The sequence below is a fragment of the Abrus precatorius genome, unplaced genomic scaffold, assembly GCF_003935025.1.
Source record: "Abrus precatorius isolate BTA unplaced genomic scaffold, Abrus_2018 Scaffold10, whole genome shotgun sequence".
NCBI classification, from domain to species: Eukaryota; Viridiplantae; Streptophyta; class Magnoliopsida; order Fabales; family Fabaceae; genus Abrus; species Abrus precatorius.
Genome location: NW_020874292.1, coordinates 9,531,151 through 9,543,590, shown reverse-complemented (window position 1 = coordinate 9,543,590; position 12,440 = coordinate 9,531,151). Strand labels below are relative to the sequence as shown.

Sequence of the window (12,440 nt, the reverse complement as noted above, 5' to 3'; positions counted from 1 at the left end):
TCATTACACAACAATGAGGAAGGAAAGAAAACGTAATGCACGATTGAGATTTTAGCTGAGACATGCAAGGTGAAGACCATCTTGGATCTTCTCCTGTAGATTTTCATTCAACCAATATTCCACAAAGATCTCAACCATTGAATCAGTCATTGGGCGAGATTACAATGTAATTCATGATCGAGATTTTGACTACAGAGAAAACATGTATGAGCTGGTATGACATAAATTCTCAGCAGTAAATTTTTTGAATAATTTGGGTGCTTAACAGAAATTACGATTTTCATCCCTAGTCCAAAAGTAACATTACCTACAAATTGTGAAGAAAGAAAGAAAACGCATGAAAAGAAAAACCTTCGTGGGTAGGGTGGGCCACTGGGCTAACAAAAAATGTAAGTCCGTGATACAAAAGGGATAACGACGTGCACATTGCAGGCTAACAACATTAAGAGCAATAGGAGAACGTCCAAATGCTAGCCTGTAACAATGGAATCTAAATGCCTCCAACTGCACAGGATTCTCATTATTGTAATGAATGGAAGAAAAAATAAATAATATGTAAGCAAACATAACCGTAAGGAAAAGCTGGTGTCCAAGAACCATAGAAACTTTAACGTTGTGCAGGAAATAATAGGTGTACTAAAATTTGTTAAGAAATAAATAACTGAAAGGGATTAGTATTTTTGTGGCATTTACATTAGATTCTCATATGGAGAGAAGGGCACAAAAGAAAAGTGGAGAACAGAATCCTTGCTTTTGTTGTAGAACCACTCAGTGTAAGGCCAAATCTCCTAATCTTACTTCACTCAGAATAGGAAAATGCTTTTTGGAATCAAATTAACAAAAAGAGAAGCATAATGTATTTATTCTATTAAGTGGGTCGAGTCATCTGTATAAAATTTTCCTTCAAGGAAGGATTAAAGATTTTCAGCATCTGAATTGTTTACTCTGTTGTGGATTTTTCCAAACGTAGCTTTTTATCATTCTATTATTATAATGCCATCAGGGTAAGAACTAATGTCAGGATAATTCCACCGAATATGAATAGATTCGGAATGTGTTAAAAACTAAATATGAAATGATCGTGCCTAACTCATAATTTGAGAACTTTCGAAATGACATGATTTTCTAATCCTTTCAGCGATATAAATGCGGAATGGAATCAGATTTTATTTTTATTTTAAACTGCAGGTGATTTTAGCTGCGAAAATTAATTTTAGGCATGGTAAAAATTATATATTACAAAATAGCGTTTTACTGTTTAGTCTCCTAAAAAAGAGTGTATTGAAAATCACGTTGACTGTATTGAAAATCATGATATAAGTGCATTAATAAACACATTTTAATAGATAAAAAATTACTTTTCATTCCTTAACTATATCCTAACTGTATGACTTCGTATCTGCCTACAAAAAATAACTCGAAGTTTGAATCAGGGATAAAGACATACGAGGTTAATTTTTATGACCAACACTAATCAGAATGCATCTGTCATGAACTATTTCTTTAATAAAAAAACAAACCCAAAGGATTAATGTTCGTAATGACTAAAACACTAAAGAAATTTCTTTCAATATTCCTACCTAATGTGAGACTTTTTCACTCATACTTGTATCTCAACAGTTTCAGACTAGACACTTGCGATGGAAATAATAAAGTGGCTTGTATTTCTGCAACATACATAGTTGGTCAAAATTGGTGAGAAGCGAGAAGTGGTAAACCAGATAAAGAGGGGGCCACATGGGGAATAATGTATGGGCATCGCAAGTTAATTAACCACACTATACCTTTTACTTCTATAAGGGTAAAATCAATTCCCCAAGCAAATATGGCACCAACACCGCAATGAAATCAGGAACAAACATATAATTGTCCCAAAAATATAAGGTTCAGAAGGTACCAACATTCAATTCTTGAAATTTACTCCTGGGTACTTTTGGTACCTCGGCAGCATTTATTCACTGAATATATAAATAGAAATGCAGTTTACTGTATTTACAACCTTGAACATATGAATGGTATATATACCTTGCCGGCTTGCTCAGCTTCCGTGGGACAACCCGAAAGAAATGAAGGAATTTGTATGAGGGTGGAAGGCAAAACATGTCTCCCGAGGGCTATGTCTTTCGACATCATGGGTGATGTGTGCTCTAACAGTTCAAAGGAAGCTGCTCCAAAGTAAAACACCCACGAGAATCTAAATAGATAGATTCCTCACCAGCACTGTACCAATAATGTACCCCATGGATCAATTCACTCTTTTCCATATTTCAAACAGGAAAAACGAATCTTGTGCTCAGCACAGGAGATGCAATTGCGTTCAAGATGAAATTTCTACATCAACCACTATTTTGATGCAGTAAGAGCAATATTATGCAGGGAATATAAAATTGAAGCATCTTTCCTGGTAACTCATAATACATGCTTGACTTGAAATCCTGAACATGCAAATCTAAATAATAATTGTAATTTAGTCTCCTAAAAGGTTAAAAAGTATCATTGCATCAGTCACGAATTTCAACAACCTATGCAAGATTGGGATATTAATCCATTATATTCAAGGAAACAAGCTAGGGTCAACAAGACAATAACTTTACCATAGTGCTAAGGCTCACCCTCTCAATTACCAAACAGTAATAGTTAAATAAATAACTAAAAGTACAAAAGCTATAGGAAAATCATTAATTGATTAAGGTTTAGAAGCTAACCTGGTTCAAAGAATTTCTATAGCTTGTAGATACAATATGACTTTCCCTTCTAGGGCATTTAGCGATATGTGACATGAGGCCAGGAGAAATTCTGATAGGATACGAAGTGTTCCTCCAAATAAGCACAAAATTTGCAAAAAAAAATAAAAGACTCAGCTGAATTTTAGATATTTCAGTTGATTCTCAACTTCTTCACGGACACCAAAATGGTGTCCAAGCAAAAGGTTATTCATATCAACATACTATTCAAATACATACTCGAAGATGTCTGTTAAAATGTGTCTCTAGGGAAACATGGAATATCTTCATCATTTGAGGGACAATACCAACAATCCTAGATAATTGGAATATAAACACTATCTCTCAATACAGAAAAATGAAAAAATATACACCAGTATTGTAGGATTATGGGAATTAAACAGCTATCCATTTCTTGCAGATGATTAAAAATTTAAATAAGTGAATAAGAAGAAATAAAACAGATTAAGTATTTAGGTGTCAAAGAGTATTAACAACAAACTATTTTTTGTCTTCACTTCGAGGAAAGAAAACATCCTTTTGAGAACAGTCATGTTAGTAACAGGCCCAATTAGGGAAGTATATGCTAAGAAGAATGACCCAAAGAGCCAAGTAGGCCAGCCTGTATTAGTTAGGCCCTTTGTTAGAGAAGTTGTTAAGAGTTACATAGTTAGCTCTCTAACTGCAGTAGCAGAGCTACGATATAATTAGAGGAAGAGAACATAAGTGAGTTCAATTAGTTTTGGGTGTGAGCACAGGCACTCAAATTCCTGGGGAAAACATCATTACACATCATTCTTGCACTTCTGGACCCTGGATAACCATTGATCCAGAGTTGGAGGATGATACTCAATGAAATTTATTTTCTTTCTGCTAATCTCTATATTCCTGAACCAGTATCTATCAAGTTAATAGAAAAAAAATTGTACCTATAATAGCAAGAGAAAAATATTGAGGCACCACTCAAGTTTAGCCACTGAAAGCAGATGTGTTGTAGAATTTCATTTCAGATAGTTTCATGCCCAGTCACCAATAGGCATAATTTTGAAAGGAAAATAAATATGCATTCATGTGTCATCTGTGTGATATAAGACATTAAAATGTATAAAAGCAGAATCATATTCATGTGACCTAAAATAGATTAACATTGGAATAAATTTTGAGATGAATATAACAAACCAAGTGATATCAGTAATTAATCATTTAACAAATGCAACTCAGGCATGGGTTTACACAAGTCAGTATACACATGGATCAGTTAATTTACAGGTTACAGTTGACTTAGTTATGAACTCCTTCAGTACAGATGCTCCAATCATTTCAATCTAATCAGAAAAAGTGTAAGTTGTTACTCTTATATGCATTTACTATCAGACATAGACTTAAAATGACATTCTCCTCAATTCTGTGATTTTATAGATTAGAGTTCACCGCTCTGTTGCCCAACAATTCCTCAGACCAATTTTGTGCATCCCAGAAGGCAAAAATGTCTAAGAAGTATATATGGAATTGTGTTCCTGGTAGGAACCAAATCAGTGAAAGAGAAAAAGAACAAAAGTTTTATTATTGAGTGAATTTCCCAGGTTATTCAAGAGAACCTAGACTCTCCCTTCTCTCAGAGTACAATCCTTTCTCCAACTGACAATCTGTCTTTCTTTCCTCTCTTTTGTTCTATTTATAAAGTGATACCCTCTCCTAGTTTCAACTAACTACTTATTATAACTAACAAGTTAACGGGTTATCTAACAGTTCCATATTATAATACCTTTCTGAGAATCCTTTCTATATCTTACAGTAATTACATTCTATTCTGTTTGCAGAATTTATCTGTCTTTAGAATTAGCAATAATTGCCTTCAATCCAGCTTAGTCCAGGCATTTTTCTCAGACCACCAGTCATTTTATCCCTCAACTTCTTCACATCATCCCACCTCCCATCACCAGCATATATATTAGAAAGCATAACTCTGTAAGCATTATTGTCAGGATTACTTTCAAAAAGTTGATGAGATAACGTTTCTGCAAGCTCAGAATTTTCAAAAGAATTACAGCATGACAATAAGGCACCCAGGATGGGCTTGTCTACTGGTTCTGGTAAGGCAAGGGTGAGATTGTAAGCCTCTTCTAACTCCCCAGCACTGCCAAGAAGCTTCACCATGTAAACATAGTGTTCTGGCCTAGCTTTGATGTTACATTCATCTTCCATTCTCCGGAAAATCTCCCGGCCTTCTTTGACAAGGCCAGCATGACAACAAGCACAAAGCAGAGAAGAGAATGTGGCTTCATCAGGTACCAATCCTTTCTCCAGCATCTCATCAAATGTCCTGAACGCCTCAGAAGCACATCCATGCAAGCCGAGACCCAAAATGACTGAATTATATGAAATCACATTCCGTTCCGGCATCATCCTAAAAACACAGATTCCCAAGTGCAAAAAACCACACTTCGAATACATGTCTATGAGAGCAGAGGAGACCTTGACGTCTGACACTAATCCATGCCGAAGAACATAACCATGTATCTCAAATCCCAGTCCTATATTTGCAGTCTGTGCTACAGAAGCAATTACACTGGCAATCAAAACAGAATCCAGCTTCTTGTTTTCCATGTTCAACTCCCTGAAAAAGTGCAGCACCTTCTCATACTCCCCAGACTGAGAATGGCCAGCTATAAGAGCAGACCATGTGACCAAATCAGGATTCAAAATACTGCAAAAGACTCTATACGCCATAACCATGCACCTACACCGCGAGTACATACTCACCAGCAAACTACCAACATGAGAATCACAATCAAGCCCACTCTTTAGACTCAAACCATGCAGTCCTTCACCAATGCTCAACACTCCAGCATCAGCAACACCCACAAGCAACCCAGCTAGTGTATATCCATCAGGCTTCTTCCCAATGAATCGCATAGAGCTAAACACCTGCATCCCTACATCCCACAAACCAGAGCCCCCATAACCAGAAATCAACGAATTCCACAAAACTAAATCTGGTCCAGCAATCCCATCAAACACTCTACGTGCCTCATGAACAAGACCTAGTTTTGAATAAGCAGCCACAAGTGCACTGCAACAAATAGGGTCCAATCCTAACCCAGCAACCACAGCACCTCCATGAACAAGTCTTAGAACACCAAAATCATAGTTATCAGAACAAGCACGTATAACACAGGCATAAGTGTAATTGTCAGGACTTGTGTCACCCCCAAGCATGGTTCTAAACAGAGAGATTGCATTGAAAAATCTTTGGGACTGCGCAAAACCGCGAATCATTGAATTCCAGAGGAAGACACTTCGGTTGGTAGTTTTGTCGAACACGTGGTAGGCATAGTTAATGTCATTGTTAGCAGCATAAAGCCTAAGAATTTTAGTTGCATAAAAAGGGTCTTGTGAGAGATGGGTCGTCAAAAGCAATGCGTGTAACTGCTTCGTCCTTAAGAGGGACCTACAAACGTTGCTGAGTTCGGAATGGAGACACTGAAACTGAATAAACATTAAGATAACAATGTAAACATCAGTTGATGATCAAGAGTTAAGCATTGCCTACTAGACTGCTCGAAAACTGAGTCGGACGAGTTGACAAAAAGAAATTTACAAAAAGAAATTCACATTAAATACTATTAGAATGGGGCAAAATAGAAAGTTACAAAAAGAGTAACAAGTGGAGAAAACTTGCAACATCAGTTATGATATAGTCTGAGTGTAAATTAAAATTTTAAGAAAAATAAACAATATAAGTTTGGTATAACAAATTAAATTTTATATTGCAACAAGACAGGAATACAAATATTTAATGTGAAAAACTCTTTAATGGTTAATGAAAAATTATGAGACAAATTTTGAAAAATATTATACCATTAAAAAATTAATTATAATATCATTTTCATTCTCCCCGTATTACAAAAAAATTATAGAGATGATAATTAATGTATTTTTTTCCAAAGCCTATTTATTTATAAAGTTAAAAAGCAATAGGAACCAATCACAAGGATGTGACACATAATGTTTTCAATTTTTCAAAATTCATCCAAAGCTTGATATAGGCTAGCAATCAATCGCATTTTCACGATTTGAAGAAATTTTCAACATTTACTTGAATTTGGCATGACCCCAAAATTCTCTTCCTCCAACCAAGGGAAAATATAATTTGATCATTCACATGTGATTCATGTCAATCAACTTGCCACAAAATTGAAGTTATTCACAACTTTCTCATTACAACTTTTTATCTTTATTAATATGAATTATTGTTCTTTTAAACTATGTTTGGATGGTGCGTTTATAAGGGAAGGGGAGGGATTGTAGGGTTTAACTCCGTTTAGAAATTAATTAATTAGGAGAGATACTAATGCATCGTGTCTGATTTAAATAAATATCTAATGCATTTTCTAAGAGAAGTTATTTTTAACTTTTTTTCTTTCCTGTTCAACTTGCGTCTCCTTCTCTGAAGAAAAAAATAAACCTGAAACTCCTCTCATCAATTGAGAGTCATTTTAGAGGATAAATGGTAATATGAGGGAATGCCTTACTAATGAGAGTTTTTTATTTGTCATCCCTATTTTTTGTAGTCATCCTTTCTTCTTTTTATCATCTCAGTATCTCACCTTCATCCTCCTCTTATTATTTACCACCCTTATGTTTTCTGTCACATTCTTTTATAGCAATTGAACTCGTTGAAGTTGCTCCCTCGTAGCTGGAGTTTTGCTATGTCACTATCAGATTGGTGTTGTCTTTGACCACTTGTTGCAGTCAGAGAAAGGATGATTCAAGCTGTGAAATTTGGTTTAACTTGGCTTTGTTTTGTTTTATAATTTTAGGATCGGTAAGTTCAGTTAGTTTTGAGTGTACGCTTGTCATTCTTCTGTTTATTTATTTTTTGCACTGCTATAATGCTCTTATTATATAAATTCCTTGTTAGCACTCCTGCACAATCTTTTTTATGTTCAAACATTAGACCCAAAAAAATTCTAATGCTATTATGATTTTCTATTCTCTTACTGCAACAATTCTTGCTTGAAAGAATATCCATATTTTACAATTCCACAATTCCTTAAACTTGGCCTAATATTATGCTCAAGGCTTTAAGCTAAGTAACAAGAACAAGTTTTAATTTAAGTCGAAACAATGGATTCAATGAGTTCATACCAGTAACCACTCCCACTAAATATCTAATTAATTTAACAAAAACAAATGAATCTATATGTAAACTAATAATGCATCAATAATATTTATGCACATTTGCTGCTTTTTTACATAATTTCAATCATTTCACCAATACCGCAAAATTTTACACGTTGCTATGCCTCGATGAGAAGAAAATCTACCTAGCATGTAATGGGAATTATTCTTAAGATGTGAATGGACACTATCTCGAATCACTTGGGTACCAAATCTCCCCTCAACTAGTTAAGCACATGTTTGGTCGGAAAACAACGGAAACAGATGCGAAGTGAAGGGTTACATGGTTTCAAATAAGACAGGCAAAAAGTAGTCAAACAGTATAAAAAATCAGAGGGAAGATTTGCTTTCGAAATTGTGAAGTCGGTCGTATGAGTTGGTAATAGAGAACTCAACTCAATAAAAATAAGAACGCACAACAAATGAGAAGAAATAACGAACTGACTCTATTTAATTGAAAGCAAGAAATACAATAGGATGAAAAATCTCACTCCCAAAGCGTAAGCTCTTTTAGAATAACCACAATGGCCCTCTACCCAAATCAATCAACAAAACAGAATACCCTCCTTGGTCCTTACACCTGTTTCTAAATACAATAGAGATTCCCTTTTTTTCTCTCTCATCTAACTAACCTATTTCTCGTAGCTTGCCACGTCACTTTTTCTAGTTTTCTTCCTCTCATACATCCTTCCTCATCTACGTGTATTGGCTTCTTGGATCAATGGCTCATTAGGCCCAAATGGCTCATTACGCCCATATGCATTTGGGTTTGTATCAACACTTCCCCCTTGAAATAAAGCCTTGTCCTCAAGGCTTAACTCTAGAAATTGACTCCGAATAACCACCTCATCTTCCCGCGTAGCTTCTTCAACAGTTTTCCCTTCGACTGCACTAAGACTTGCCTTAGTGTTTCTCCTCTCTTTGTAATGTTATGCGTGGCTAAAATAATTTGAGGTTCAATCATACCAACTCAGTCACCTTCAAGTCTTGTAGGTAATTCATTTTCCACTTTATAATCCCCCACAACCTTCTTCAACAATGATACGTAGAATACAGATGGATTTTTGAGGTTGGAGGCAAATTGAGCTTATATGCCACTTCTCTTATTTTCTCCTTAATCTCAAATGGCCCATAATACCTGGCACTAAGCTTAGGACTGATTCTGCTTGTTACTGATTTCTGGCGATGCTGTTTTAGCTTCAAAAAAACCATATCTCCCACTTCAAACTTCCTTTCTTTCCGACGCTTATTTGCTTGAGTTCTCATTCTATCCTGAGCTCTCAGCAACTGGCTCTTTAATTGACACAGAGCCTCATCTCGGTCCAAGAGATCTCTTTGGACTGATTCCACTCTCACCTCTCCTTGAATGACTTGCACAATCTTTGGTGGTGGACGTTCATAAACAGCTTCGAAAGGAGTCGTTCTTGTAGACTCATGATAATTGGTGTTAAACCAATATTCTGCCCATGGTAGCCATGTTACCCAATCTTTGGGTTGATCTGAGATGAAACACCTTAAGTAGTTTTCAATACATCTATTTGTTACTTTAGTCTGTCCATCCGTCTGCGGATAATAGGCTGTGCTCATTTTTAATTTAGTTCCCTGCATCTTAAAGAACTCTTGCCAGAACGAGCTCATAAACAGCGGGTCACGATTGCTTACCACCGAATTTGGCATGCCATGGAGTCTCACTACTTCTTTAACAAAAATTTCAGCAAGTGCTTTGACTGTATAGGGGTGCTTGAGTGCCACACAATGATAGTATTTGCTCAATCTATCCACTACTACCATGATAGCTTCGTGGCCTTTGGATCTAGGCAATCCTGTAATAAAATCAAGGCTCACATCTTCCCAAATTCTATCAGGAACCGGTAGAAGTTGAATCGGACCGCCTAGGGCAGCAGTGATATACTTTTCTCTTTGGCAAACATCACAAGCTTGGACGAACCTTTGAATATCTCCTTTCATTCCCTTCCAATAGAAATTCGTTGCAGCACGTCTGTAAGTTCGATAATACCCGGAATGCCCACCCATAGGAGTAGCATAGAACTCTTCTAAAAGCCTCGGAATCCAAACTGAATTCTCTACAATGACCACTCTATTTTTGTACAACAACACCCCTTGTTTATAGGAAAATCCCAAATAGGGTCTATCTTCATTTTCTCTTTGCACTTCTTCAATTATCTTCTTAAGTTTCTCATTTTCTTGGAACTCTGTAATTAATTCTTGGCAATCAAGCCAAACAGGGATATAAATCATATTGTTCAATTCCACATAATCTCTACTTCATGAAAGGGCATCTACCCTTCGATTTTCAACTCCGAGTTTATAAACTATTTCAAAATTGTAGCCCAAAAGCTTGGCTAACCAATTTTGTTGTCCCCCTGTGGTAATACGTTGTTGCAGTAGCTGTTTGAGGCTTTTTTTATTAGAAAAAATAGTAAATTTTTGCCCCAACAGATAAGGCTTCCAGTGCTAAATGGCTAATGCCACAACCATCAATTCACGTTCATACGCTGACTTGGTTAAATTACGAGGGCTAATGGCTTTACTATAATAAGCAACAGGCTTCTTATGCTGCATTAATATGGATCCAATCCCAGTTCCAGACGCATCATATTCCAATACAAATTCCTCTTCAAAATTTGGCAAATTCAGAATGGGAGCTCTAGTTAATGTCCTCTTGAGTTCATCAAAAGTTGCTTGAGTTTTGTCATTCCACCCAAAATTGTCTTTCTTGGTCCATTCAGAGAGAGGTTTTGCTATTTTACCGTAATCTTTAATGAATTTCTGGTAGTATCCGGTTAGGCCCAAGAATCCACGCACTCCCTTGACATTCTTTGGCACAGACCACTCCATGACACTCCTCACTTTTGATGGATCAATAGCTACACCTTGAATAGAAATAATATGGCCAAGATACTCTATGCTCTCTTGACCATAAGAACATTTCTCCTTATTAGCAAACAACACTACCCTCAAAATCTCCAACACCATAGTCAGCAATTGCATGTGTTCTTCCCATCCTTTACTATACATGAGTATATCATAAAAAAAAAAAACCAATACTCCTTTTCTTAGCAAAGCATGAAATACCTCATTCATAAGGGCTTGGAATGTAGATGGAGCATTCATGAGCCCAAATGGCATAACAAGATATTCGTAATGCCCTTCATGGGTTCTAAACGCAGTTTTCGGTATATCTTCCTCCCTCATCCTTACTTGATGGTAGCCGGAGCGAAGGTCCAACTTTGAAAAATAACGAGACTCATGCAACTCATCCAATAGTTCTTCTATTACCGAAATTGGGAACTTATCTGGAATTGTAGCCTTGTTTAAGGCCCTGTAATCAACACACATACGCCACTTATTGTCTTTATTTTTCACCAAAATAACTGGGCTAGAAAATGCACTTTGGCTGGACCTAATGTGACCCACCTCCATCAGCTCTCTCACTTGTCTTTCTATTTCATTTTTCTGATCATAAGGATACTTATACAGCCTTACGTTGATAGCTTCCTGTCCCAGTTTTAGATTTATCTTGTGTTCTTTAGCATGCACCGGTGGTAATCCTTTGGGTTCCTCAAATACATCATCAAATTTTTGTAATATTGCTTCTAACGTCCGCTTTTGTTCTATTGTGAGTCCCGGCTCCTCTTGTTTTCTGCTTTCTTCCAACAACTCAAAAACTGAAGTCTGCAATGACTCTCCACGAGGAACTCCTCTCAATATTTTTGCTCCCTGTGGAGTGGTTACTTTCATCACTTGCTTCTTCCAGTCAACCACCATTTCTCCTAGAGTATAGAGTAATAAGCCAAGCCATACCCAGAATCATATCCGTATCTTTAAGATCAAACAAAAAAGCATCAATTAGGAATTCCCCTTCATCCAGCTCCACTGTAATTCCTCTACATACTCCTTGTGTCTCAATTCGATGACCATCTCCTATTAAAATCTTCATGCTTTGTGTTTTTCCTCAGCTCTAACCCAGAGCATCAACCAATTTACGAGAAACAAAATTATGGGACGCACCACTATCGACCAAGATTAACAAAGGGAACCCACCCACTTTCCCTTGTATCTTCATCGTCCTAGGACGATCCTCTCCTTTCATCATCGCCTGCAAGCTGATGGCAGTGCAAGCTCCATCTGAATTTGTCTCTTCTTCACCAAAGCTCTCTCTTGTTTGCATCTCTTCACCCTCACATTTGACCCGTAAATCATCGTTCATCAAAATAACCCGAAGCTGCTTCACCGGGCATTGGTGGAGCGGGCCATAAGATCCATCACACTTGTAACATAAGCCACGTTTTTTTCCTGTCCAGAAGGTCTTGGTAAGAGAGGTGGTGTACACCTCTGTTTCTTGGACCGTTTTTGCTTTTATCACCCCCTTCTTCTTTTGCACTTGGGCCTGGCCCATTTCTCCCTCCCCAGCTTCCACTATTTTGACTTAGGGTGGGTCTACCTGAAATACTAAAAACGGGTTGGTTTCCTGGATGGGTTTTCCCATCTCCACGTATGTTTCCCCTTCCC

General features: G+C 36.9%; 1 protein-coding gene across 1 annotated transcript; it reads right to left on the bottom strand.

The window, feature by feature from the left end:
- Positions 1–4,335: 4,335 nt before the first annotated feature.
- On the bottom strand, positions 4,336–6,262 carry LOC113852868 (putative pentatricopeptide repeat-containing protein At1g64310). Its single transcript, XM_027483256.1, has one exon. The coding sequence runs from the start codon at positions 6,222–6,224 to the stop codon at positions 4,563–4,565; it is 1,662 nt and encodes a 553-aa protein (XP_027339057.1). The 5' UTR covers positions 6,225–6,262; the 3' UTR covers positions 4,336–4,562.
- Positions 6,263–12,440: the final 6,178 nt, after the last annotated feature.

Bases quoted from the DNA above. Each gene is read 5' to 3' on its own strand.
- LOC113852868 (XM_027483256.1), bottom strand. From the start codon at position 6,224: ATGTTTATTCAGTTTCAGTGTCTCCATTCCGAACTCAGCAACGTTTGT.